General features: G+C 30.5%; 3 protein-coding genes across 10 annotated transcripts in view; 1 reads left to right on the forward strand and 2 right to left on the reverse strand.

Moving 5' to 3' along the window:
- LOC129948361 (carboxypeptidase D) overlaps positions 1-19881 on the reverse strand; it is a 33405-nt gene extending 13524 nt beyond the window's left edge. For 5 of the 8 annotated variants that reach the window (XR_008781862.1, XR_008781861.1, XM_056059334.1 and 2 more), the window contains exons 1-3: positions 19728-19881; positions 19175-19256; positions 10-195 (exon numbers count right to left, since the gene is read on the reverse strand). Coding sequence is in view for 6 of the 8 variants with exons in the window: in XM_056059334.1 (XP_055915309.1) it covers positions 10-179 (170 nt within the window). In the remaining 2 variants the exon portion in view is untranslated. Of the gene's footprint in view, positions 1-9; positions 196-19174; positions 19257-19333 lie in introns of all 8 variants that reach the window. The other 3 variants (XM_056059331.1, XM_056059330.1, XM_056059332.1) reach the window with 3 other exon arrangements.
- Positions 4529-5490, reverse strand: LOC129948363 (serine protease SP24D-like). Its single transcript, XM_056059336.1, has 2 exons — positions 5214-5490; positions 4529-5141 (listed from the first exon to the last, which is right to left on the reverse strand). The coding sequence occupies exons 1-2, from the start codon at positions 5450-5452 to the stop codon at positions 4607-4609; spliced, it is 774 nt and encodes a 257-aa protein (XP_055915311.1). The 5' UTR covers positions 5453-5490; the 3' UTR covers positions 4529-4606.
- Positions 10731-11673, forward strand: LOC129948364 (serine protease SP24D-like). Its single transcript, XM_056059337.1, has 2 exons — positions 10731-10978; positions 11045-11673. Exons 1-2 carry the CDS (start codon positions 10755-10757, stop codon positions 11571-11573), a joined length of 753 nt encoding a protein of 250 aa, XP_055915312.1. The 5' UTR covers positions 10731-10754; the 3' UTR covers positions 11574-11673.
- Positions 19882-25022: the final 5141 nt, after the last annotated feature.

A 25022-nucleotide genomic window follows, 5' to 3' on the forward strand; every position in this document is an offset into this window, starting at 1 on the left:
AAAACTTACCTTAAAAATCTTGTTAACTCATCATGATCGTGGTAGACGAAATCCAAAAATTGTGAATCTGGTACATAGGCTCTTGGCTCCGGCAGGCCATCTAACTCATTTATACTTTGGGCCCAGCATTGATACACGAATAGGAGCACAAAAGTTGCGACAGACCTCCTTAAAATCATTGCGTCAAAGAATGTTCTGCAACAGAAACAACAAAAAAATAAGCTTAATTTAGAGAAAATAAATACGTCAAAGAACTAATACATTTGTAGCCTAGCTGACTGATGTGGGAATAATCAGACGTCTTTGGCTAAAAGCAGGCATATTTATAAAGGCTCACCGAGGAGTTTCAACTTTTTCTACACAAGCCCCATCGATATAGACATAGTTGTGTGACTTTCAATTTTTCCACCAAACTAGGCTGGAAAATTAATCCACAATCTCCAGTCTTGTCAGATACAAGCTCAGAGAAACTTATCAAATACCTATATACATATAAATATATACATTGTTAATAACAAAAGTGCATTGCACTGTTTATACCGGCAACAACTTGGCGGCACAGAGCGGCTACTTTGGCGGCTCAATGATCATAGTTTGGATTTATCCAGATTGACTTAGGTTGGTATTTGAGAGATTTCGCTTAAATTTATAGCAAAGTGAGTGTAATGACCACGTTCCACAACTTCAGGCTAAGCTCATATCTTTTTGACTGATTGATGGTGATGATTATTAAATTGAAAATCAGTCAAGTTGAGCAATTATCGCTCTCATAGATGATTGCTCCAGACATATCATCAACATCATCATCAGCTACATTGCAACTACGTTTCTTAATTGTAGAAATATTTTATAATAGAAATAATATGAAAGATTAAACTAACAATTTTAATCAAGCTTTTTTTTTAAATATTACCCATGTCTCATGGGCAATATCGCAGCGAGTTGAGGTTGAGAAATGCTCATTAAAAACAATGAACATTAATAGAAAGTAGTTTAAAAAGTTTTGAATGTCTCATTTTTTCCGTCAAGTTTGACTGGTGATTAAAATTGGATGATGAAGATTTCGACTGAGAGAGTTGAAATTTTTTAATTCAATTAATGCAATTTATTTGACATATGGAAATGACATACTTTAGATCAATATGCATGCCTATGTATGTGATGCCAAATATTGTCCATTACATACAGGGTGGGTCATCTAGTGGTTTCTATTTACATCAAAATACTACTTTAAAACGTTGCGTGATTGTTAAAGATTCGGATTATTATGCCAGTGGTCTTGGGTTCAATCTCTGCCTGTGACATATTAAGTTTATTTTGCACTTGTACTTCCGAGGAATTGAAAAATCCTCCGATAGTAGTTCTTGTCATTAAAATTGCTTTCTTATATAAGGCGCCAGTTAAAAATATCATTGGTTTTCATAATTGAAAACAATCATTGGAATGTTGTTGACAGGTCGTTTATAGCTATCATTAAATACGCCTGTCATTGAAAAAAATTTACTGATTGAAATCCACCGAAAAACTTTTACTGACAGAAATCTGTCATTGGAATTGTGTGAAATTGGAACTCAAATCAGTGGAATGATTCGTTTCACTTTTGAACATAAAAGTATCAACTGTTCAGGAAAATGAACTTCCGTCCGGAAAATAGAAAAATAAATGCGCAATTACACTTTTTTTCTCAATTTAGCCGTTCGGATTTGGCATAAAACTGTGGGTACCCTAAATTTCACTAGGCCCTAGTTTTTAACAGTTGCACCACAAAATGTATTTTATTTTTACACTGACAGATGTAACCAAGTGAAAAAAGTCAATTTACTCTTAAAAAAGTTGGTAAATATTGAACGTTCACTCTTATTCTCAGAGCGGGTTCAGTGTAGCCCTGTGCTTTTAAAAAGATAATTTGACTGAAATGAAGACTTCGCAAAACGATAGTTTGTGCAAAAAGTTCTTGATGAGATTTCTGCATAAGAAACTTGAGTTGTTAGCTTACAAGATCAAAGGTCGAAAAGCTGATGCTTGACAATTTGTTGCGGATTATAGAATGGTGGCATAACTGAATCATAGCTCTTTTCAATTTTTCAAAAATAAGGCTTTCAACAATGCTTTGGCCCAATATGTGTTTTTTATTTAAATTATAGACTTGAATTTGGGCGACTTCTTGTTTTTGAAGGATGAATAGAATCGTGAAGGAATAATAATAGTGAAACAATCAGGATACAATTAAAGCACTCAAGCAAATTTGGTTCACTGTCCGAAACAGGCCTGGGAAAATTGAAATAGTAGAATGCGGTATACTGCAAATTAAATTGAGTTATTGTTGTAACCTTGTAACATATGTATTGGAAAACATAGTTATCGTTGTTTTTTTTTTTAAAGAAACTTGATTTTCCGAATTCAAAAATTTCGAAAACTACTTTTGCGATAAAAAGTATGCCGAGAAATTATTCCGTTTTTTTAGTCTATGTAGAAACATCACTTCAAAATTTGTGATGTATAGATTTTATGTCAATATCTGTTTACCAGTTTTGCACAGGTTTTGACATTTTTTAGTCACACACTTACATAGGAAACAGAACAACGTATTTCGGGCAGATAATTAATGGATGTTCAACAGGAACCTGAAGCAAACCAGCATTTGCATTTTAATTGTCAGTTTTGAAAGCTTATTGTCTTGATAAGCTATCTTTGATAAGTGTTCTTTAAGAAAAGTATATGTGGAAAGAATAATAAGTCCATTTAAGAGTGGTTCCCCTCTTAACAGTAGATTCTTCTCCTAACTAAGCCTTTTATCAGAGTAATTTTGGATGAAATAAAACATCAATTAAGACCGATGCCTTTGCTAATAGGTAACAAAGTCCTTTCAATCCTGCTTACATACATTTTTGAAGGAACATTTGTCAAACCATTTCCTCCAAATTTTTTACTTTCCGTAGAAAGTTATTGTAATCGGCCCGATTTTTTGAATTAAAAATGTTGGCATTTCAGAGATGTCTGTGCGTCTGCGTATAGGTACGTTTGGGAAGCTTTTTTCTTCGTTACATTTCTCAAGAACCAGAAGAGATATAGACTTCTAATAAATTTTGTTACACAGATAATTGGGTTGTAGGTTTTTTAAATTTAAAATGTATACAAATTTGGTTAACCTAAAATATCACACGAACCCATAATGCCAGCAACTTGAACTAAATTTTGTTTTATACATATATTGTGACGAAGATAAAAAACTATTTTGTTTCCAAAATAATTATATGCAACGAAAAGTAAAGATTCGAATTGACAGTTTTTTTTACAAACAAATATCAAAAACATTACTTAAACTTGTAAAAAATTGATTTTCGACTGAAATATCTTTTCAAAAATGAACAATATTCGCTTCATATTGATCTTATTTTTTGGAAAATATTGTTTTCAGCATTCAGTTCTTTCAAAATCGACGTTCGATTCTCGATATCTTGTGAAATAAATGTATTGACTTCAAAACGATTTCGTTCTGTGCCTAATTTTGTTGTTAACGTAAGATATTGTTGTTACAAAAACCCAATTGGTACTCCTTTATATAAGTAGTAAAAACTATTGCTAAGTTTGGTAAAAATCAGTTTACGACTAAAAATCTCGTTAGCAAAAATAGGTTTCAAATTAAACTATTTATAACATGCAAACAATTGTTTTTATTTTTTTTTGGAAAATTAAACTGACAACTTAAAAAACAACACGAAAACCTATAAAAACAGACAAAAATTCTGAAAAGAAATAGTTTTGAACTCAAGTATTAGGAGAACAAAAACAATTGACTTGACATTTTTTATCTCACACAAATTAAGGTTATTAATATTTTGTTAAAGTTTTAAACGAGACAAATCGATGGACGGGATGGGAAGTTAGCAGTGTGGATCGCATCTAACCTCTTTTTCATATTTAATTTATCGCATCAAAATTTCAAACCAAAATCGACTTACTATTCGTGAAAGATTATTGTGAAAAAAAACATTGATTTTTATTCCTGAAAATATCACCAATTTGTTTAAGTTATTAAATTTGTTCAGATTTGCATTTCAACGTGCACCACTGTCATTCGGTTACATGGGTGCTATTAAAAATTAAAGAAACTATTGTCTTTATGTATTTCCCGCTTTCTGAGAAAGTACACACATGAAGTGGTAGAAAATTAAAAATTATTACAAAAGGAAGAAAAAAAGAAATAAACAAAACTTTTATCATGCGGGGAACTTCCAGGAAATATAAAAAAAAACTTTTTAATTGTTTTTTAAAGATTGGCTGACTCAGAACGAAAGTAGTTTTTCGATTTTAACTGTTTTTTTTTTAAATGATTTTCAACGTCAGCAATTCTGTAATTTAAAAACCATTCCCAGAATTTTCATTTGTTTCTTTTTATTCACAATTGACGCAATCAGCTACTTGATTCGAAATGATAATAAATAATATAATTGATATCGGTAATCCATAAAACCCAAAACAGTCTTTGTGTAATTAAACTTTAATCTTAAAATAGATAAGACTTAAATTAGGTTTATTATTTTATTGTTCACCAACAAACAATATATTCATTTATTAGACTTTAATCCTTAAGTTAATACTTTATTCATTGAGGCTTAATAATTGAATTAATCCATTCTGCAAAGTATGTAACTCTAGCATAAACATCAGGATACTTAGTGCCACATGCCCCTATCACAAAGTTTCCAACACCAACAAGTTTATTTTTATAAACAGCTGGACCACCTGCGTCACCATTGCAAGCGCCTTTTCCAAGCTTATTTTGAACGCACAAAACCGACGGATATCCGTATCCAATCGAATTTTCACAATCCGAAGCACTTATGACGGCTGCATCCCCATGTTGAAGCTTGTAGGCATTTGTTCCACTTGTTTCTGTACGGCCCCAGCCAGCAATCACTACTGAATTTCCAGGTAAAACAACATCGGGTTCACTGGCCAAGTCGATAATATCGACTTTAGGGCCCAATTCCAAGTTTGTCGCCAGTTTCAATAGTGCCACATCGTACAAAAAGCTTCCGTAGGATTTGTGAATGAATATTTCCTCAATTGGGAGCAGTTTGCCTCCAGCGTATTGGTTCTTGCTGCCAACACGGACCGTGACAGAACTCACATCAACTCTAAGTTACAAAAACACAATTTTATAGAAATAAATATATTTTCTAAAAATAAGTTGATTAGTTCAATCTTACGGAGTAGTTTGGACTTTTGATACACAATGTGCTGCAGTCAAAATATAGTTTCGTGCAACAATACTACCTCCACAAACATGAGCTGTATCAAGACGCACAGATACCATGTAAGGGAAATCATCTTTGGCGGCTTCGGCACCTCCAATTATCCTTAAAGTGGGTGTGGGCGTTGCAAAACTACCTGCGCATATTGCGCTTATCAAAGCAACTAATAATAATACCACACTAGCGGATGCCATTGTGCTGATTCGAATGCAATTGAAAGACTTAAGTTTTTGAAAGCTTTAACAATTTATAGGTTGAAAATGAATTCTTACGACACAATCTACTGTAAACTTTATCTTATCTGAGATAATATTGAAAAGTTTATACCTACTTTTGCATTGCTGGGAACTTATCGAATGGATTAATGGGTTAATGTTTTATATTTGTTATTTAGTCGTTACTTGAGCCGATTTTGAAATTTGACATGCGTAAAATATTGACTTGTCAATTTTCCCTTTAATAGATTAATTTTATTCCTGTTAAGTTCAACATATAGACAATTGTATAATGAAATTGTTTAGGCTCTCAAGTTCAAGGCCACTCATTTACCTCAAGTGTATTGAAATAGTTTGGAATAGGAAGTGAAAAGCTATCAGCAGAGGTGTCGTCTATGATTTATTTGGCAATTGAAGATCAAATACTATTTCGTATACAAATTGATATGGTATGTTTAATATTAATAGGGATCCATTTTTTTCAACTTATTGAAGTTTATTAAATTTCCTTAAATTGGAAAAAAACTAAATTAAATTTATCTTGTTGATTGCCTCAATCAAATCTAACTTAATTTTTAATTTTCGATTTATTTTCTTAGAAACTTATTGAAACGAAATAAACAGGAATGACAAAGAATGTTAAGAATCTCAAGTACAGAATTTGTCTTATCTAATGTTTTACTTTTTCTTTGGTTAGTAAAAAATGCATTAATATTTTAACTGAAGTTAAAATTCAACTTTAATGTGTAGATGAATTAAATTAAAGTAACAATAAAACCCCAGTAAATCATTTTAATCACTGTTCTTTACACTATCGACAACAAAACTTAAACGACATTAAGTATTTGACAGTGATATTTCATTTATGAATTAGTGGTTTTTAATAAAGATAAGATTTTAAAATGGATTTTAATCCAGTTATAGACCCTTATCAATAGCATATGTCAAATCCATCTAATAAAAGTATTTAAGTTAAAATTCCAAATATGTAGAATTAAACATTTTTTAAATTCGGTATAAGTGATGTGAAATAATTATCATAAACTTGAATTTTCCTTTCGACTTAAAAGTCAAGTGATACTTAACTATTCTAAAATTCAAATATTTTGTCCTGGGGTCTATCAGAATACGCAAGATGTATATTGAAATATGTTAATGTAATATAAAGTTCCTTGAATTATTTTTACATTGATACCAAGATGTGTATAAAATCAATGATTTTTTAAAGTGATTTGCTCAATGCTCTTATTTGAAGAACTTTTATTCAAATATCTCAAAATCTATGAATATAAAGTTCATGTTACAAAAAGAAAGATGCCTATTATTTGTTGTTATGTTTTTCTATTTTAGGGTTTTTGTGAACGATATTGGTAATTTTGAACTCATACTCGCATAACAATCTCGACGACACTTTGAAATCAAAATTATTCCAACACAATCTTGGCTAGAAATTGGCAAGTCGCTTGGATATAAACACAAAAAACTTTGGAAAGTAGTTAGTAAGTTTAATTAGAATGTGATTAAAATTACTGACAAGTGCTTATAGGGTTTATAAGTGGTTAGTATAAGAAAAACTATTATCTAGCATTAATTTTCTTACAGAGACCTACAATAAGAGGCACTACGATATCATTAACGTTTCCAATTTCTTCATCAAAATATAACTAATTGTTTGCGGAGTCAGTCTATTATGACGACCATAGTCGTCACTAAAATTATCCTTGTATCAATTATCCACAGGTATCAATGTGGGCCTTAAGTAATTTTTAATTATTTAAACGCTATTGCTAAGCGATCTACTATTTTAACTACACTATTTTAAATGGCAAAACATTTCAATTACAATTTGACACTAAGAATGGCATTTGACAGGTGTGAAATTTCAGCGCTAGGAAAAGAAACCTCGAAGAGAACTTTAATCAAGTGAACTGTCATTAGTCTTCAAAAGTCTATTGGGTAATGTCGATTAAGTATCACAACAAAATCTTGCGCGTCTAAAAGTGAGTAGTCTCGACTATCTCAGAAATTTTAGTAGAGAATTATATTTCTCAACAAAAAGTTAAAAATAAAATAATATTGAGTAAATTTCATTGTTTTTCTTCAAAATTTAAGCAAAATAACAAATTTGGCAAAACAATATCTTTTTATCTCTTATGAAGATTAATTCACTATTTAAAAAAAAAAATTCAATAATATTTTAATGTACAGTCGATTCCCTCTAAGTTGAACTTTCACGCATTATCATAATAAGTTCGAGTTAGAGGGAGCTTTAAAAAAATATAGTTAGAGAGATTATTGTTTTTGAATTCATAAAAATAATGCATTATTATCTCAACAAAATAAGTTAAAAAAAGAGGCTGGGATGTGACCCAAACTGATAACTTCACATCCCGTCTGTCGATTTCTCTTGCTTAAAAGTTTGTAGGTTTTCGTGTTGGGTTAAGAAAGTGGTCAGTTGAATTATTCTTACAAACAATATTTTTCATACAAAGAAACAGTTTAGTTTGAAAATTTGGTTTTGTTAAATAGATTTTTAGTCGAAAACATTTTTACCAATTTTAGTAACATTTCTTAAATATTTACAAATTGGATGAATGAAATTAATTTGAAAGATATCAAGAACCGAAAGTCAATGTTTGCCAAATTTGCGTAAAAATTATTTCTTGCATATTTTATTTTTTTTTATGAACAAAGCGGACTGTTGGATTTCTATGAAATAAAAAAGTTTAAAGGCAATATTTTTAATTTTTGTAAAGCTTTTTGATTCGAAAGTAAATGTTTAACAAGTTTTGGAATTGTTTTTTTTTAGGTTTTCATTTTTTGTAAAAAAACTGTCAGTTAGATTTTTGTCAAAATTTTACTGAATATTGACGACAATGTTTCTTTGAAAGATAAAAGTAGTTTAAAGCCAAAATCTCAAAGTTTTGAAAAAATACTTGATACTTTTATTAATTTTTTGTAGGTTTTAATTTTCTGTAAAAAAACTGTCAATGCGATTTTTCTCAAAAATTTTGTGAATGTTGAAAACAATATTTCTTATAATTTAAAATTAGTTGGAGACCATAACTTCAAATTTTTGAAAAGATATTTGTGTCGAAAATCAATGGTTACCAACTTTTTTAAGTTTTTATTTTTTTGTCAAAAAAAACTGTCAATTGGATTTTTCTCAAAGTTTACCGAATATTAAAAGCAACATTTCTTATAAGATAAAATAAGTTTGAAGCCATAATCTAAAGTTTTTAAAAAGATATTCGAGTCTAAATTCAATTTTTACCAACTTTGAGTAATGTTTTTTATTAGTTTTTAGTTTTTGTAAAAAAATTGTTAATTCGATTTTTCTCAAAATTTTACCAAATGTTAAAAACGTTATTTTTCGTTGCACAAAATTGTTTTGGAGATGAAATGATTTTCTATTCGTTTTTTTTTATTTATAAAAAAACCGTTAATTGTTTTTTTTTCAAAATGAGTTACATCCTGTAATCACGCCTTTGAATCCTGGTGTACACAGTTAAGTAGTGTTATTTCAAAGCCCTCTTATTTGCTTTCGGAAACCCTTAAGATCTGGGTTAGTATACGGCTTTATAATGAACTTTTAAATTTTGAACAATGTCCATGTCCGTCGATCGAACTGTTGAGGTCATGTTGGGGGGAAAATACTCAAGTTTTATAAACTTTAATTTATATTTGACTTGTTTTGGGTGGGCAGGACGTTTATCAATTAAGGATGCTTGTCCAAGCATTACATCGAGAAGCCAACCTGTAAAAAAATTTACTGTCATTCAAAAACTTTGGTTTGCTCTACCCAATGAATAAGACCTTTAGTTTTCTGAGCTTGTCATTTTGGACCTAACAAGGCATGTTACTCTTTCTTTGCTGTACTTTCCTCCTAAATAACGTGGCGGCAAACATTTGTAAATAATCCCCTTTCTTCAACATTAAAAATGTCATCGGGTTTAAATACTCAGAAAACTTCTGAAATCTATTGTTTTCATTCATTGGCTTTATTATTATCAACAGAAACACTTTCATCAGACAAAACTTTGCTAAGGATACTATTTCTGGTTTTAAAACCTTGAAATTAGGAAACCGAAAGCTGTCTGCAAATGTCAGCACTTTTTTTTTAAATCGGGATGCTTGGAGGTAAACTATTGCGGCGCATACTTTCGAACTTAATTTCAGCTGAAAGGAAGTTTGACTTAGAGAGAGTCGTCTGTATATAGAAAGTAGTTCCAAGTTGCTTGTGTTTCAAAGATGAACAGATTTGAAATACAATCTGAAAGGCCAAAATGGCAAAGCACGCGCCAAATATAATATAATTGCTTTTTAAAACGATATAATTTTTTTAAATAAAATTCCAGTATCATCAAACAATATTATTTGTATATACGAGTATTATCATTGGAATATCGCATTAAATAAATCAGAATTTTTTACTTTTGTTTTTAAGCACGCCATATGAAATGATAACTTATTTAATTTGATTTTTTGTTATTGATTATAATCATTCTAAGGAATGAGTTTTTGAAAGTGGGGAATGATTCATAAAAAACTATAATTAATAGAAAATTAAAAAAAGTAATTAAATGTATAAGAAACTTAAAAATCCCAGAATTGTTTTCTTAAACCTTATTTAATTTGAGTAAAAAAAATGTTAAGAACTGTATGTTTGAGAATGCAGTTGTTTTACGAAGATAACTTAATTCATGTGTTAAGAAATGTTAAACTTTCAAATTACAAATTAAAACAACTAATGTAATAATTTAAATTGTTTAGTAGTGGTTTCATTGTTTCAACCGTTTTGATAAATTATTTAAATTTCAAGATCATAATCGAAAGAAATTTTAATTATTTTTTAAGACGTAAAACAAATCTTAGACATCCCAAAGTCCTAAGCCACCATTGACTTGTCCCATACAATTAAGAACTGTTATACAACTGATAAGGTGTGGATTTTACCAAAAAAAATTGACGATAAGATATCTTGTCTTATTAAATTGCGATGAACATGTTTTACTTTGATAAAATCAATTTTTAAAAATTAATTAAATAATAAACTTTGATTCACAAAAAAGAAATAATGAATTATCTATAAATCGTTATAGATTGATCTCAAAAACAAAACATAGAATCTAGTTCCTTCTCGTTCTTTTTTGGAAGATAAACATTGTGAAGCTCCAGCGCTCATATAGATAAGATAAGGATTCCAATTTTTCGGCACATTGGGCCACCTATAAAAATGCCTTGACCAAGACAAACCGAAAGTATTCTTTACTTGACAATAATGGCGTTCAAAGTTGGTGTGGTTTTAGTTTTGTGTGCCCTTGTGGCCTACGTCCAAGGTGCCGTCACTGGACGCATAGTTGGTGGTGATGAAGCCCTACCTGCCCAGTTCCCATACCAAATTTCCCTGCGTATGTTGGGCTCCCACGTTTGCGGTGGATCCATCATTTCTGAGAAATTCATCTTGACCGCTGCCCATTGTGTCGTCAATGAAGATTTTGAAGCGTATGTACAAAGTTTGAGAAACTTGAAACTTATTTATTAAATGCTCACTTTCAATTTTGTGTATAGATACCCTGCTGAATACTTCTCCATCCGGGCTGGATCCAATGACCGCCGCTTTGGTGGTGTCGTCGTTAGAGTCCAAGCTGTTACCGTTCATGAGAATTACGACGGTGATGTTACCTCCGATGTTGCTGTCCTGGAACTTGTCAAACCATTGGTTTATTCAACAAAAATCCAACCCATCGAATTGGAATCACACAAAGTTCCAGCTGGATCTGATGTCATCATCTCAGGATGGGGACTCCCAGAAACCTATGCCAAGGACATTCCAATTAAATTGAAGTACAACACCGTTAAGGCCATCAGCTCATTGAAGTGTTTGACTAAAATCGGTATATTTTCGGAACAAATTTTGTGCTTGTCTCATGAAGCCAACAATGGTGCATGCAGTGGTGATTCCGGTGGTCCAGCTGCATACAATGGCAGGTTAGTTGGTGTTGCTGGATTCGTTGTTCCAAGTTGCGGTACCACAAACCCTGACGGTTACGCTAATGTTGCTTTCCATATTGATTGGATTAACTCAATCATTGCTTAAGTTAATTCTAATCAATAATTAATATTGTTGTGATAAATTATCAAACAAAAAGCGAATATACAAATAAAATATTTATATTTTATAATTACACAAAGAAAAATGAGCATTATTATCAATTTAAAGTAATACAGAATTTCTAGTAGAACAAAAATGGTTTGAGTAGCAAAAAACCATCAAAGCTAATGTACAAAAAATGATTAATTTAAACGTTTATGCAAGGAACTCCAAACTTTTCTTTGATATGTGATGTTTTACTTCATTTTATGTGTTTTAAACTTAATCCGGGAAAAGCTTTTCATGAACTTAGTTCCCATAAATATTCTTCTTAGAAGCGACGAGACCATAACATTGATTCTAGAATCACATATTATTCGGGCTGGATGAGACGAACAGTGAATCGTAAAGCATATTTTCAGCTCTTAATGCGACAGCTTTGAAGGTCCTTTAAAATAAATAAATTAGGTGGCTCCATAGTCCGTTGATAACTTGGTCCTTGTGACTTACAACTCTCAACCATTCCTGTGCCCGAGTTATGTTGTCAGGGATAGAGAGGGCCTACAGTTTTAAGCCGATTCCGAACGGCTAATTTGAGAAACCACTTTTCCTAACAAGAATTATTCTTTGAGGATTTGTCAAAAATCCAGTGAAAAAAACTTAAGATGGCACAGAAAGGGATTGAACCCTTTAAAAGTTCTTTAGTCTTGTGAACTATGGCTGCAAAATGTTCACCATTTTTGTGGTGAATTTTAACAATTACAATGCGTTGTTAAATCTACTGTTCCATTTTTAGAATTTAGTAGTAGTTTTAACTTGTCACATGTCAAAGAAGCTTCAAGAGTGACAGCTTCCTAAATAAGCCAGGATTATTCAAAATTAAACCTCAAGTTGGAAAAGTTTTTATTATTTAATTTTGAGTGCATAATTCGTTGAGTCACGCAATTTTATAAACAAAAAACCCAAACATTGTGTGACCATAATTTATTTTGTAACAATTCCTCCGAAAGCCATGATGGTCCGCCTCTTAATCATCAAAGCATAAATAAAATTATGTTGATGTTTATCGTTACACATATTGTGCTAAAAATTCCATGAAGCATGTTACAAAATCTGTGCTAAGCCGAGCCGGTAGCTTCAAATTGTTATCGGCTTCGGCGGCGGCGGTGTACCGCCACTGTTTTTTCTTTTCTTTTCAGAATTATTTAGCTTACTTTGCAGACATCCATATTTGATTTAACTATTTGTTGACAATGAAGAGTTGTGGGTTTATTTATTATGTTTATTAAATAAAAAACGAATGCTGTAGAAAGCAAAATTATACATTTCCCGCTTCCCGCTCTATTACCTTATACGCTGCGCTGTTTTGTTTTGTGCGCGTGAACGCGATCAACTGACCGCGAAATTGGCGATTTCCTCTTCTGTTTTCTGTGTGACAGAAGTCTGTACAGTCTGTGGGTCCCAAATGGCCCCATACGGGCGTTAGCCTACTGACCTAGAAAATTCTTCCATATAAACATTAAAGAAAAACAAATGACAAAAATGATCGTCTTGAATTTCATATACATACGAAAAGCTGGTTTTTAAAGAAACACAATTTTTAATCGTGGCGGGAATGAGTTAGAAAAGTAGTTCTTTATTAAAAACTAAAAAAAAAGTCATGCCGCCTTATTCACCTGCGATGAGATGGTATTTTTTAATTGCAAAAAATAAAATACAAAACAAAAACTAGAAAAGGAGAAAATATGAAGAGTATAATTTAATTCGAATTTAAATGCAGCACCCAAGAAGTGGTAGCTTATTTTCCGGTTATTTAATTTATACACACACGACGAATTTCTTTAATTAGGCGTCTTGACTTTTTAGTGGCGATGTTTTTGCGGCTAAAAGCAGTTTTGTTCAAGTGTTATGCTGTGTGAGTTTGATGCATGGAAATATGTGACTAATTTACTAATTTTTAAATAATGATAATTACGACAACAATTTGAACTTCAACTTGAGTGTGGAGGTCTAACACCATACTTATAACTTATAAAGAGTGTACGACCGATTTATAAATATTTGATTACCAAATTTAAAGGTTTTCTAAAATTTGGTAGTTAGAATTATATTGGATGTTTTTTATAGACGCGTGGTTTTCAACCATGCAATACTTTTTCGGAATTGGTCTTTTTGACAGTTGTCATTTGACTAATACTCAGTTTAGTGTGCCATTTCATAATGAATAGAATTGGGCCTGAACAATTTTTGCAAATCGTGCAAATGTATTGCCAAATAATCGCGCGCCGCCTCAAATAGTTTTTGAACTTATTGAATTAAGCTAATAGTTGAAAAGGTAAATTAATAAGCATAATTTTCGTATTTGAACTGATCAAAATCCACAAGCCGTTGTTGAAAGTTACTGTTTAGCGTGCAGAGGGAGAGTTATTGCTGAAATAAAGCACCAATTACTACAAAAAGGGGTCGAAAAACGGAAATCTACGACAACATCATAATGGAAAACCATGATCTTTGAAATAAAACTCAATTCTTGACCATAACATTAAAAAACATGCGTTTTACTTACATATGAAAACTATCCGTCCAAAAAAAAAAAAAAACAATATTTACAACACCAAGGTTTCTGGTAATTCTTTTTGACAGTTTTTAAGAAAATAAGTTTTTCCTTCAACCCAGTTAGAAAAGGTAACAAACGAAAACGAGTTTAACTAAAAAAAGAAAAGTTCTTCCAATACATGGAAAAGAAAATTGCCCTAAGGAAAGCCAATAAGTTACTAAAACTGACGACTCATTTCCATTCTGTAAGTAAGTAAGTCTGTATTTTAAGTCTTCTTATTGTTTAACTTAATAAAACATTTTTACAATGGCATGACAACAAAAATTATACAGAAATATGTTTCTTACAAAGCAAGAATTATAACTAATATTGAGGGTTTTGGTATTGGCTTAGAGAAATAATCCTTAAGGATTGTCCACCTATAAGCAGCTAACGAAGTAAAACGTAAATAGTAAATGGTTGTCATAAAACTAAAAAATGTTAAGAACCATGAATTCATAATTATATATTCCAAGACCTAAGATCTTGATCACAAGACTGAGCTCTTCTTGATTTCTTCATTTGTACTCGTACGTCCTTAAAACTTCCTAAATTTAGAATGTAATTAACAGTTAAGGAGGAAGGTGAAAGTGTTTAGAGTAGAGTTTTGTAGAAATTAGGTTTTAAGAAAGTACAGTGACAAAGTATCATTTAGTCGGTTTTTGAAAAAAAATAAAACTTACGTCGTAGGAAGGTTAATTTTACACAAAATATTCTTGAAAAACTTTGCAAACCCAGTGCGAATATATGATTTTTCATATAACGTTTATTAATTTCCCACTGGAGGTTATTTAAAAGGGGTAAGTAATACTGTATGTCAAAATTCTGTATTTCACAATTCGGTGTGAACAAAATTCTCTTGTTAAAATTATGTAGGACAAAAATCTTTATTTTATAATTCTGGTTGGTTGAAACTTTCTATCTCAAAATGCTGTAAACAGTTTGAAAAAGAAATCTCGTTTTGATAAGGTAAAAAAGTGAGCGATCTTTCTTTTACATCATTTCGAAGAACAATTGCTTTTAAAACAAACTAGTTTTGAGAATAAGGAATTTTTCAATAACACGACTTTGCATAATATTTCAAAACACATTTATTATTTTTCTGTAAATGAACGTGAATTTGTTTGTGTTTATAAAAAAGTTGTTAGTTTTCAAGTTTTTAGTGACTATTTTCATGGACGTAATATTGTTTTGACTTTTTGTTTTTCTTTTGGCTAACGCTTTTTTTTATTATTTGTATTATGTTAGTTGTAGTACCCGAGGCATGATGGTTAATGCGTTGGACTGTCATGTGAAATGTCCTGGATTCGATCCCTGCCTGTGCCACCTAAAGTAGGTCCCCTCCATTCCTGCAATTATGCGCACACAGGAATGGTTGAGAGTTGTAAGTCACTACAGCGCCACCTTATTTATCTTATTATGTTAGTTATTTTTATTTGATATTGTATATTATTTATTTTCTACTTATTTTTTTTTTATTTTATTGTGCTACAACGTTTGCTCTGGTTTCCAGAAATAAACAATAATGTAAATAAAGTGCTGGCTACATATACCTAGTTAAAAAACAGAATAATCTAAAATATGTTATCGTAAAATATGTTGGTTTACATTATTTTTTAAAAACTGAATTCGGACAGAATTGGCTCAGAAGCTACTGCCGAGAATACAGTCCTAGCATAAATACACTCACAAAGATCGAATATTTGGAAGGGTTATTAGCACAGTGTCATCAATGAACCAGATTAAGGTTAAAATACTGTGTGGGTTATAATACTGTATTCAAAACACTGTATGTCATAATACTGTGTGCATAATACTGTACGGTAATAATTCTGTTTTATGTATTCACTTTTGCGAACAGGATTTAAAAGCAGAATCTTTGTTTTAACTTTTGTTTAAAATGCATAATAAATTCAAATATTTGCACAATATTTCTAAAATTCTGTACGATGAAAATTCTGTATGATATTGAATTACTGCTTCGTCATAATGCTGTATATCAAAACCATGTAATACCGCAATCCTTAAAAAGTAAGTTTTTATTACAAAATATCAAAAAAAAATCTTTTACAGGAAATTTACAGACTTTTGATCAACCAGAATTTTAACTTATTGTATTTTTACCTTACAATATTTTATGTACATATACATATATGCAATTTTGTAATAGAAGATTTTGACATAATACATTTTTTAATAATAGTATTACGACGCTTACAATATTTTTATCCCAATAGCGGTTTATTTGTATACTAAGAAGGTTTTTATATATTTTTAAGAATCGAATAATTGACATATTCAAACAAAGTTAAAAAAAGAACAATCTAAACACACTCAAAACAATTAATTAAATTCAAATGAACATGAAATGTGACGGTGAATAAACTAGAATATAATAGTTATTGAGTCATTGTAGTTTCTGTAAATTATCATCGAACCATGCAAACTCTTTACAATAACTTATTGTTAAATATATTCACAAGTGCAGTGCAAAAAATTAAACTTAATAGTACCTACCAGAAGGTAATTGCATGCGCATTAAACTAAAATGCAACAACACATAATAAATAAAACTTATCTATAAAACAGATGTTTGCGTTGTTTCCATTCAAAGTTAACCACAAACTAAAGCGATAATAATAATTGTAAACCTTACGTCAAAAAAATAAGTTAAAAAAAAACCCAAGCGGTTATTAGAGATATCTTCTATAATTTGATATTTATTTATCTAAAAAGACAAAATATCTATAGATAGCTTGAAAATGTTCACAGCCATCATTTGGATTAATTGCTATAAATAACTTGAGGAAAAAAAACCACAGTTTTATTCACACTCCCCCATAAGTATGTATTTAATAGACTTTGAACTAAATGCATAGTTTTCGCAAAGGAATTTCGCAAAGTGCTGGAATAATTTTTAATACAATTATAATGGTATGCAAGTAAGGTATTTGTAATTCGTAAATAATGTCTGAAGCAAGGTTGTTTGTTTAGTACGCGTTGTTGAAGTGGTTTTAGATTTATTACCTTATGTTTTGATATCATTGATTGACACTTCTTTGTTTAAAGAAGAAATTCAATATAATAAAGGGTGTTTTCTTTTGACATTTATATTTAATTAAGTGTGGTGTTGTTTAAATTTGAAAATACGGGTTGAATTTCTTGATATATTATCAATGAGTGGAAATATAAATTTGACATGTTTTAAATGAACGCCAAGATTTATAAAACAAATCAATAAAATATTCATAAAAACTTTGAAACAGTCATATTCTAACATTTTACAATTTTCATAGTCACAACAAAATGTTTGAAAACTTTGAAGTCACAGTTCGGAGTTTCCCAAGAAATGTTTCCTACGGTGCCGTGAAATAAAGCCAAGCAAAAAAAGACGGTACCTAATTTAAAAATTTTAATTTTTGCACTTACAAAAGTGAAATAAGACCATTTTTGAACTCTAAGAAAGTGAAATAAGGCCATATCATTTTTAGAAATAAGACCAACTTATTTTTACGGTGACGTTTGTATGGGGAAGCATGCTGCTCCACAGGATTTGGGGTTGGTGCGTGGTGGAGTGCATACATTGTTTCTTTGTATTTTTTGCAAACCATACTGTTGAAATGTGTGGTACCAGTGGCGTGATGGTTAGTGAGATCGACTGTCATGACAGAGGTCTTGGGTTTAAACCTTGCCTGTGCCATTTAAAGTTTATTTGACTGCCTCTTGCGAGAAACTGAAAAATTCTCCAAGAGTAATTCTTGTCAAAAGTGCTTTCTCAAATAAGCTGTTCAAATTCGGCATTAAATCGAAGGCCCCCTCCATTCCTGGCAACATTACTCGCACACAGGAATGGTTGACAGTGATATATCACTGTTGAGAGTGATATACAACTAATTTGGCTTTATTTCTCTCTGCAAGTGTAGTAAGGCTAACTTTTTTAAATTGTCTTTATTACCCTTTACAAAGGTGGAACTAGGCCAATTCTTAAAACTTTACTTGTCTGCATTTCATAGCACTATTTACTGCGCTAGTTATTTCTTCAAGAGGAATAATTTAGCACTTTTATACATTTTCTCTTCGGGTCATGAGAACGAAAAGATCTAAGGCAATACTTCATCGATTCAATGCCTAAAAGACGGAACTCGTGGTCATGTAAAATTTTTGAATGTTGCAATAACTGAGAAAGACTGATATTATTCAAAATTTTTAAAAACAAATCTCTGCTATTGCAAGTACGGACGGAGTTGGGCTCGAGACAAATAATTTTAAAGCTGATATCGGTGTTCATTGTGAATTGTATACCTCATCTTTAAAATAAAATAAACAATCATTGATTTATCTCAAGGAAATACTAGTTTTGGAAAACTTAATATTTTAAAATCATAGTATATTTTAAAAAGCTTTAAAAAACACCCTTTATTTCATAAAAAGAAATAAAACACTACAAATATGTATATGGTTTCCCTATCATAAGAGAAAATAAGCTGCCAAATTGCCTAAAGCTTTTACATCCCTTTTTAAAAAACCTTAAAGAGAAAGTTAGGAGTTCAATTTTTCAATCTCTCTCTTTCTCCTTCTCTTTTTTGAAAGTGGAGAAAAAAGAAAATTGCAAACAAAAAAATGATAAATACAACTTTCATTGCCAACTGTAATATTGCCATGGCCTTTATGTCTGCATGGCTCTATGCCAAAATAAACATTGAATAGGCAAACAAAAAAACTTGTAGACAAAAAACCAAAAAATTGTAACAGTTTTTTTTTTCTTAAGAACATAGAAGAATACGTTGATATTGATAGATGGGTCAATTTTCATTACCACCCCAAAGATGGTATAAGGGTTTAAGGGTAGCTTCAAAAAATCGTTAGCACTTAGCCTTAACCTTGACCCAATATAGTTTCCCTGTATATGATGCGGTTGTGTTTTAAGTGATTTTTGAAGCAGTCATAACAATTTAAAATTGCCATTGGCAAAAGAGAATACCTTCTCGTACTTATATAGAAATAAACTTACCTTTCTATGGGGGGCTTCTGTGAGTACTGCACAACTATTAAAAGATTATTTTGGCTCACACTCAACTTTACACGACCGGTTTCTGATTAAAGATACAAAACAGAAAATTAAAAAATAACAAGAACACAATTACAACAATCAATGTATCTATATATGTACTCTCTAACGGTTTTGGCGACACAAATACGGAGAAGGGACCTTCTCAACAAAATAGCTTTGTACAACTTTTGGGTTAATAAACTGTATCTTCTTGTAAAGTATCTTATAAAATTTGAACCCAACAACAACCAAAAAAAAGAAATCACTGAACGGCGAACATATCTAAAAAGGTGAGTATGAATGCGATGTGCCACTTTATAAAAATATGCACCAGGTATGTCACTTTCGACAAAAATCCACACGTTACGAATGCAAAACAGCTTTAATCACAGGATTGTATCAAATTAAAGAGTTTTCTTTTTAAGTGACCACAATTTTATATTACAGAGCACTTTATTCAACTATGCAGACATTATTTTCGTTTAACTTTATTTTCCATATGGATGTTACCTACTTTGGTTTTATGGTAATAATATCCAAGAGATAGTTAACTTGGCCATCCGCTACGTTCGACCGACGAATCTCAACTGAAAATTATTTTGTTTCCTCAGCTGTGGTACGGCTCGTCATGCGATTCATTCAGATTCACTTTGATAGAAGAAATTCTTCCACTTCGACTTCGACGTTTGCTTTGGCCAAGAAAAGTTATACCTAGTGTGGAATGGAAGTGGATTTGGATTGCTGTTGCTGCTGGTGCTGGAGCTCTTGCTGCTTCCATTGGTAACTAGATGTGATTGGGATTGCTATAGATGATGATTTTAATGATTATGTTATTGATGACGATGATGGTGATATTGATGTTGATGGTGGAGGTTGTAGCTTTGGATGGAGGTTTATTGTTGGTTTGGTTTGGCTTGTTTGGGGACTCGATTCGATAGTCGATGGTGTTACATTCTCAGTTTTTCTTTCTTGTAGTTTTGTTTTTATACACTTTATTTTTTTTTGGGTTGGAAGTGAAAAGGTCGAAAGTTTGATTGGTTTTTTTTTTCGGTGTGGATTTATATTGGTTGCTGCTGTTTTTGGAATTATCAAGGATTTGGTTTTTATGTGCGATAGTTTCAAATTAATTTTTTCTCAGGGGGGTTTTATAGATAAGGGATACAATAAATCGACATCACTAAGCTGTTATCAAGTAAATTTGAAGTCCAGCCTTTTTTTATGGAAGCCTTAGCAAAAAACTTTTATTGGCCTTCAGATTTCCTTGCATTATTGGTTAGGTATAGAAAACTTTGCGTGTATTGGGTTTTCCAATAATGAGTTTCATTTTTATGTTAAATAAAAATACGGTATTTTAAAGAGAAATTAATATATATTTATTTCAGTGACGTCAAATAAAGTCAAGTAAAATTGGGCCAAATTTCAAGAATTGGCTTTATTTCACTTTTGTTAATATATTTACTTCCAACAATAAGAATGTTATTTCATTTAAATGTAGAAAAATTGGGGTGATTTCAATTAAATACAGTTTACCATAAATACAAAAACTTAACATACCGCCAACCTCTTACCTACACCAAGCTCAAGCAAATGGGTTCCAGGGGGCAGCATGTCTCTTTTAAATGACTCACTGTAAAAATTATTCACCTGTCAAAGTGCGTTATGGTCAACTGCTAAATATTCCACCTATTTCACTTTTCTAAGGTGCAATAAGGCCAATTTCTAATTTCAATTGGGCTAAATTCACGGCACCGTTTTTTTCATTGTCAAGAAACATTCCGCCCAAATGGCCACAACGATTGCAGCGTCACATCCTTTTTCATGAAACTTTCCATGACCAATTCTCAAATGTACTGCTGTGTGTTCTTAAATTTAAATACAAAAGAGGCTTGGATGCGACCCACCCTGATAACTTTCCATCCCGCCTGTCAATTTGTCTTGTTTTAAAGTTTGTAGGTTTTCGTGTTGGTTGAATTATTCTTAAAAATTTTTAAATTACCAACAATATTTTTCATATAAATAAATAGTTTAGTTTTAAAATCTAGTTTTGTAAAATAGATTTTTAGTCGAAAACAAATTTTTACAAATTTTAGTAGCATTTCTTAAATTTTTACAAATTGGATGAATGAGATTAATTTGAGAGATATCAAGAACCGAACATCAATTTGTACCAAATTTGCGTACTATTTTTTGAAGATTTTATACTTTTATGAAAAAACGGACGGTTGGATTTTTATAAAAAAAAAACTACTGAATATCGAAAACAATATTTTCTGTGAAATAAAAAAGTTTGAAGACAATGTTTTTAATTTTCAAAAAGCTCTTTGAGTCGAAAGTAAATTGTTACCAAGTTTTAGTATTGTTTTTCTTAGGTTTTTATTTTTTGTAAAAAAAAAACAGTCGATTAGATTTTTCTCAAAATTTTACTGATTGTTGACAATAATATTTTTTAAAAGATAAAAGTAGTTTAAAGACAATATTTCAAAGTCTTCAAAAGATATTTGAGCCGAAAATCTATTTTTACCAACTTTTATTAATTTTGTATGTAGGTTTTTAGGTCGATTTTTCTCAAAAGTTGTACAAATGCTGAAAACAATTTTTCTTATTAGTACAAATTAGTTGGAAGCCATAATCTCAAAGCTTTGAAAAGATATTTGAGTAGAAAATCAAATTTTACTACCTTTTATTAAATTTTCTTTTAAGTTTTTATTTTTTGTAAAAAAAACTGACAATTCGTACGGACGAACGAACTTACGTGCACACGCACGCACGGACATCTTTTATTTTGACTCTAGGGACCTTGAAACGTCGAGAAATGACAACATTTTCAATTTGACAAATTGGACCCATTACAATAACTTCCTATGGGAAGTTGAAAATTTGTAAGGTCTTAAAAAACAAGATGTAAGATCTCTAAATATTACAATCAGAAAACTTTTCTTGCAAAACTGCGAACAATGAATTCAATATGTTCCCCAATTTTGAAGTGAATTTTAACAATTTCAGTACGTTTTTGAAGTAGTTTTTGGTAATGAAGTAGTTTTTATTTGTCAAATGGAAAAAGAACATAGCATCATAAGTGACAGCTGTTTAAAAAGAGGATCATTCAAAATGGAACCTTATATTAGAACTCACTTTATATGCTTTGACATTTCCATTTATATGTAACATAATTATAATCTATCATTCCCATCATTTGTATTTGTTGGTTTAATATTGTTAAGTCAATGACAATATCCACAAAAGTGTTTTTATTTTTAAAATGGAAAGTCTTAGAGATCAGTAAAATAAAAGTAAAATTTACTTTAATGAAATCGAAATTATTGCAAACGACAATAGCCTCAATATTGTAGGTGGACACAAGATTCGATACAGTTGATAAAGTAAGAAAAGTGATGATTAATAAATCATTTAATATAAATTATAGACATGTACGTAATTAATTTTATGAACCAATGATACATTTTTCATACTTTCTTTATGTCTACAATTGTGTATAATGTACTGATTGATAATTATTGAAAAGTTAATATTATGGTGTAGTGTTGTAAGAATTGCGACGTATTTCCTTTGAGCCTACATTGTAAGATTATCTTATTAAAAATGTAATTGTAGTACATACAATATACGATTTTTAAATTCCCAAATTTTCTAGATCATTAAAATCCATTGTCTTAAGATACAAGATCACATCTCAAGAACGACAAAGTTCAACAAAAATTAGTTTTTTTTAAAATTAAATTAAAATTAAAATTTACGAATTAATAAAGCTATAGATCCTAATTTAACTTAAATATTTATATTATGACGTTATACATATTTAAATGATATGAATTTTAAAAATTAAAGAACATCTTTTTCACATTTTTTTTTACATATATTAAACGAAAAGCTACTTATTTCTCGTTTATATAGAAAACACATACAAAATTGTATATTTGAGGAACTTAAGAAAGTTAGAAAGTAATTCAATCGAAACATTTATAAATAACCATATTTTTTCTTTTAATAAAATTAAATTTCATCAATTTAGGGATGTACATGACTGTATCTCAAATGATTTACGTTTCATTAAATGAAAGTAGTCATTATTATACTTCATTTTTGTAATCTTGACAATATTTTCCGGAATTGAATAAGTTGAAATCAGGTTTATAAGAAAAAATCTCGAAAAAATTTTCTATATTATTTTTATATAAAACCTTAAACTTCATTAAAAATGGTGTGATACATAAATCTATGAAAGTAAAGTTGTGAGTAACTCAATAAGTCATTTGGATCAAAAATACGCTAAAGACTTAACTATTTTGTTCTCAATAAATAGCCAGTTATCTTTTATCACTCCAATAATTCTGTTTTATCAATTGAACTGTCCTGAGTTTACCCTCTAGTTTAACTTATTACGTAATATCCAGTGTAGAGATTCGTTTTTCAGCCGTACGTTAAGAATGCTTTTTATCTGCCATTTGATATTTAAATCTTCGTATGTTCTCTTAAATCGTTCCCTATTTTTCTAACGCTTTAGTTTGTTTATAAAAACAAGAAAAAAAAAGAGGATGCGACCCATATCGATAACTTCCTAATTGTGACCTTCCGTTGATGTTTTTAAACGCTTATACATTGGCCTACATCTTATGAATAATATAAAGAAATTTGGAGTCAATATCTTTCTTTGTCCTCTTTATTCTGTAAAATTACAGAATTTTGAAATAGCCCATTCACAAATTATCTTTCGATTGGTTTATTTCCTCAACCAAGCCTCCTAACAAGATGCATCGGCCTGAATATAAATTGATGCATAGATCCCAAAAATGAAAAAATGAATGGGCCGAAAAAAGTATTATTTTCAAAACTATATCCCACCCAATCGAGATAAACCTCTAAATCTCTAAACCCAACTGCAAACAAAATGATTCTGCGAGCTCTAATTTCGGAACAATTGGTCGACAACCAATTCTTATCAATTTGTAGGTTTTTGTGATTTGTAAAATAAGTTGTCAATCATATTTTTCTAAGACATTAAAGTTAAAAAAATATATTTAAGTCAATACTTTTAATATTGTTATTCGCCAATTCAACTAGCAAATCAGTTTCTAGAAATTGTGTGTACTAATTTTTGTAAATCAGTGTTTTTTTTTAACTTTCCATAGGAAGTTATTGTAATGGGTGCGATTTGTCGCATTAAAAATGTTGGCATTTCTCGACGTTTCGAGGTCCCCAGAGTCGAAATTAAAGACTCTTTAGAAAGATGTCTGTGTGTACGTACGTTTGCTAGGTTTTTTTCATCGTCCAAAGCTCAAGAACCAGAAGAGATTTCGACTTCAAATAAATTTTAGTTATGCAGATAATAATGCAGAGAGATACAGAAAGAGCTCTCAACAATGTTGAGATGTTTTTTTTACCATAGCAGTTTAAAAAAAAGGTGAACATTTTGGTTAAAACTAATTATCTCACGAACCAATAACGCTAGAGGCTTGAATTCAATTTTATACTTTATATTGTATTGTGATACCAAACAAGTATATTTTTGGAAGAAAATCTAATCAACCATTTTTGTATAAAACAAAAAAACTGAAAAAAAAATTGTCACCTTAAAAATTTTACGAATACAAGTGATTTCATATCCAAAACAATTTTTTGCAACGAAAAATAAAGTCGTTAACATCTGGCCAAATTTTAAGAAAAATCAAATTTCCAAAAACTTAAAAAAAAATCATTACTCAAAGTTGGTAAAAATCGAATTTTGACTCAAATATCTTTTCAAAAACTTGAGATTATTGCTTCAAACTTATTTTGTCTTATTATTCGGTAC

The sequence above is a fragment of the Eupeodes corollae genome, chromosome 2, assembly GCF_945859685.1.
Source record: "Eupeodes corollae chromosome 2, idEupCoro1.1, whole genome shotgun sequence".
In the NCBI taxonomy this organism is placed as follows: domain Eukaryota; kingdom Metazoa; phylum Arthropoda; class Insecta; order Diptera; family Syrphidae; genus Eupeodes; species Eupeodes corollae.

Excerpts from the sequence above, each read along its gene's own strand:
- LOC129948364 (XM_056059337.1), top strand. The coding sequence starts at position 10,755 with ATGGCGTTCAAAGTTGGTGTGGTTTTAGTTTTGTGTGCCCTTGTGGCC. Across the intron at positions 10,979-11,044 it reads GTCAATGAAGATTTTGAAGC|ATACCCTGCTGAATACTTCT; the intron begins GTATGTACAAAG and ends TTTTGTGTATAG.
- LOC129948363 (XM_056059336.1), bottom strand. The coding sequence starts at position 5,452 with ATGGCATCCGCTAGTGTGGTATTATTATTAGTTGCTTTGATAAGCGCA. Across the intron at positions 5,142-5,213 it reads TCAAAAGTCCAAACTACTCC|AGTTGATGTGAGTTCTGTCA; the intron begins GTAAGATTGAAC and ends TTTGTAACTTAG.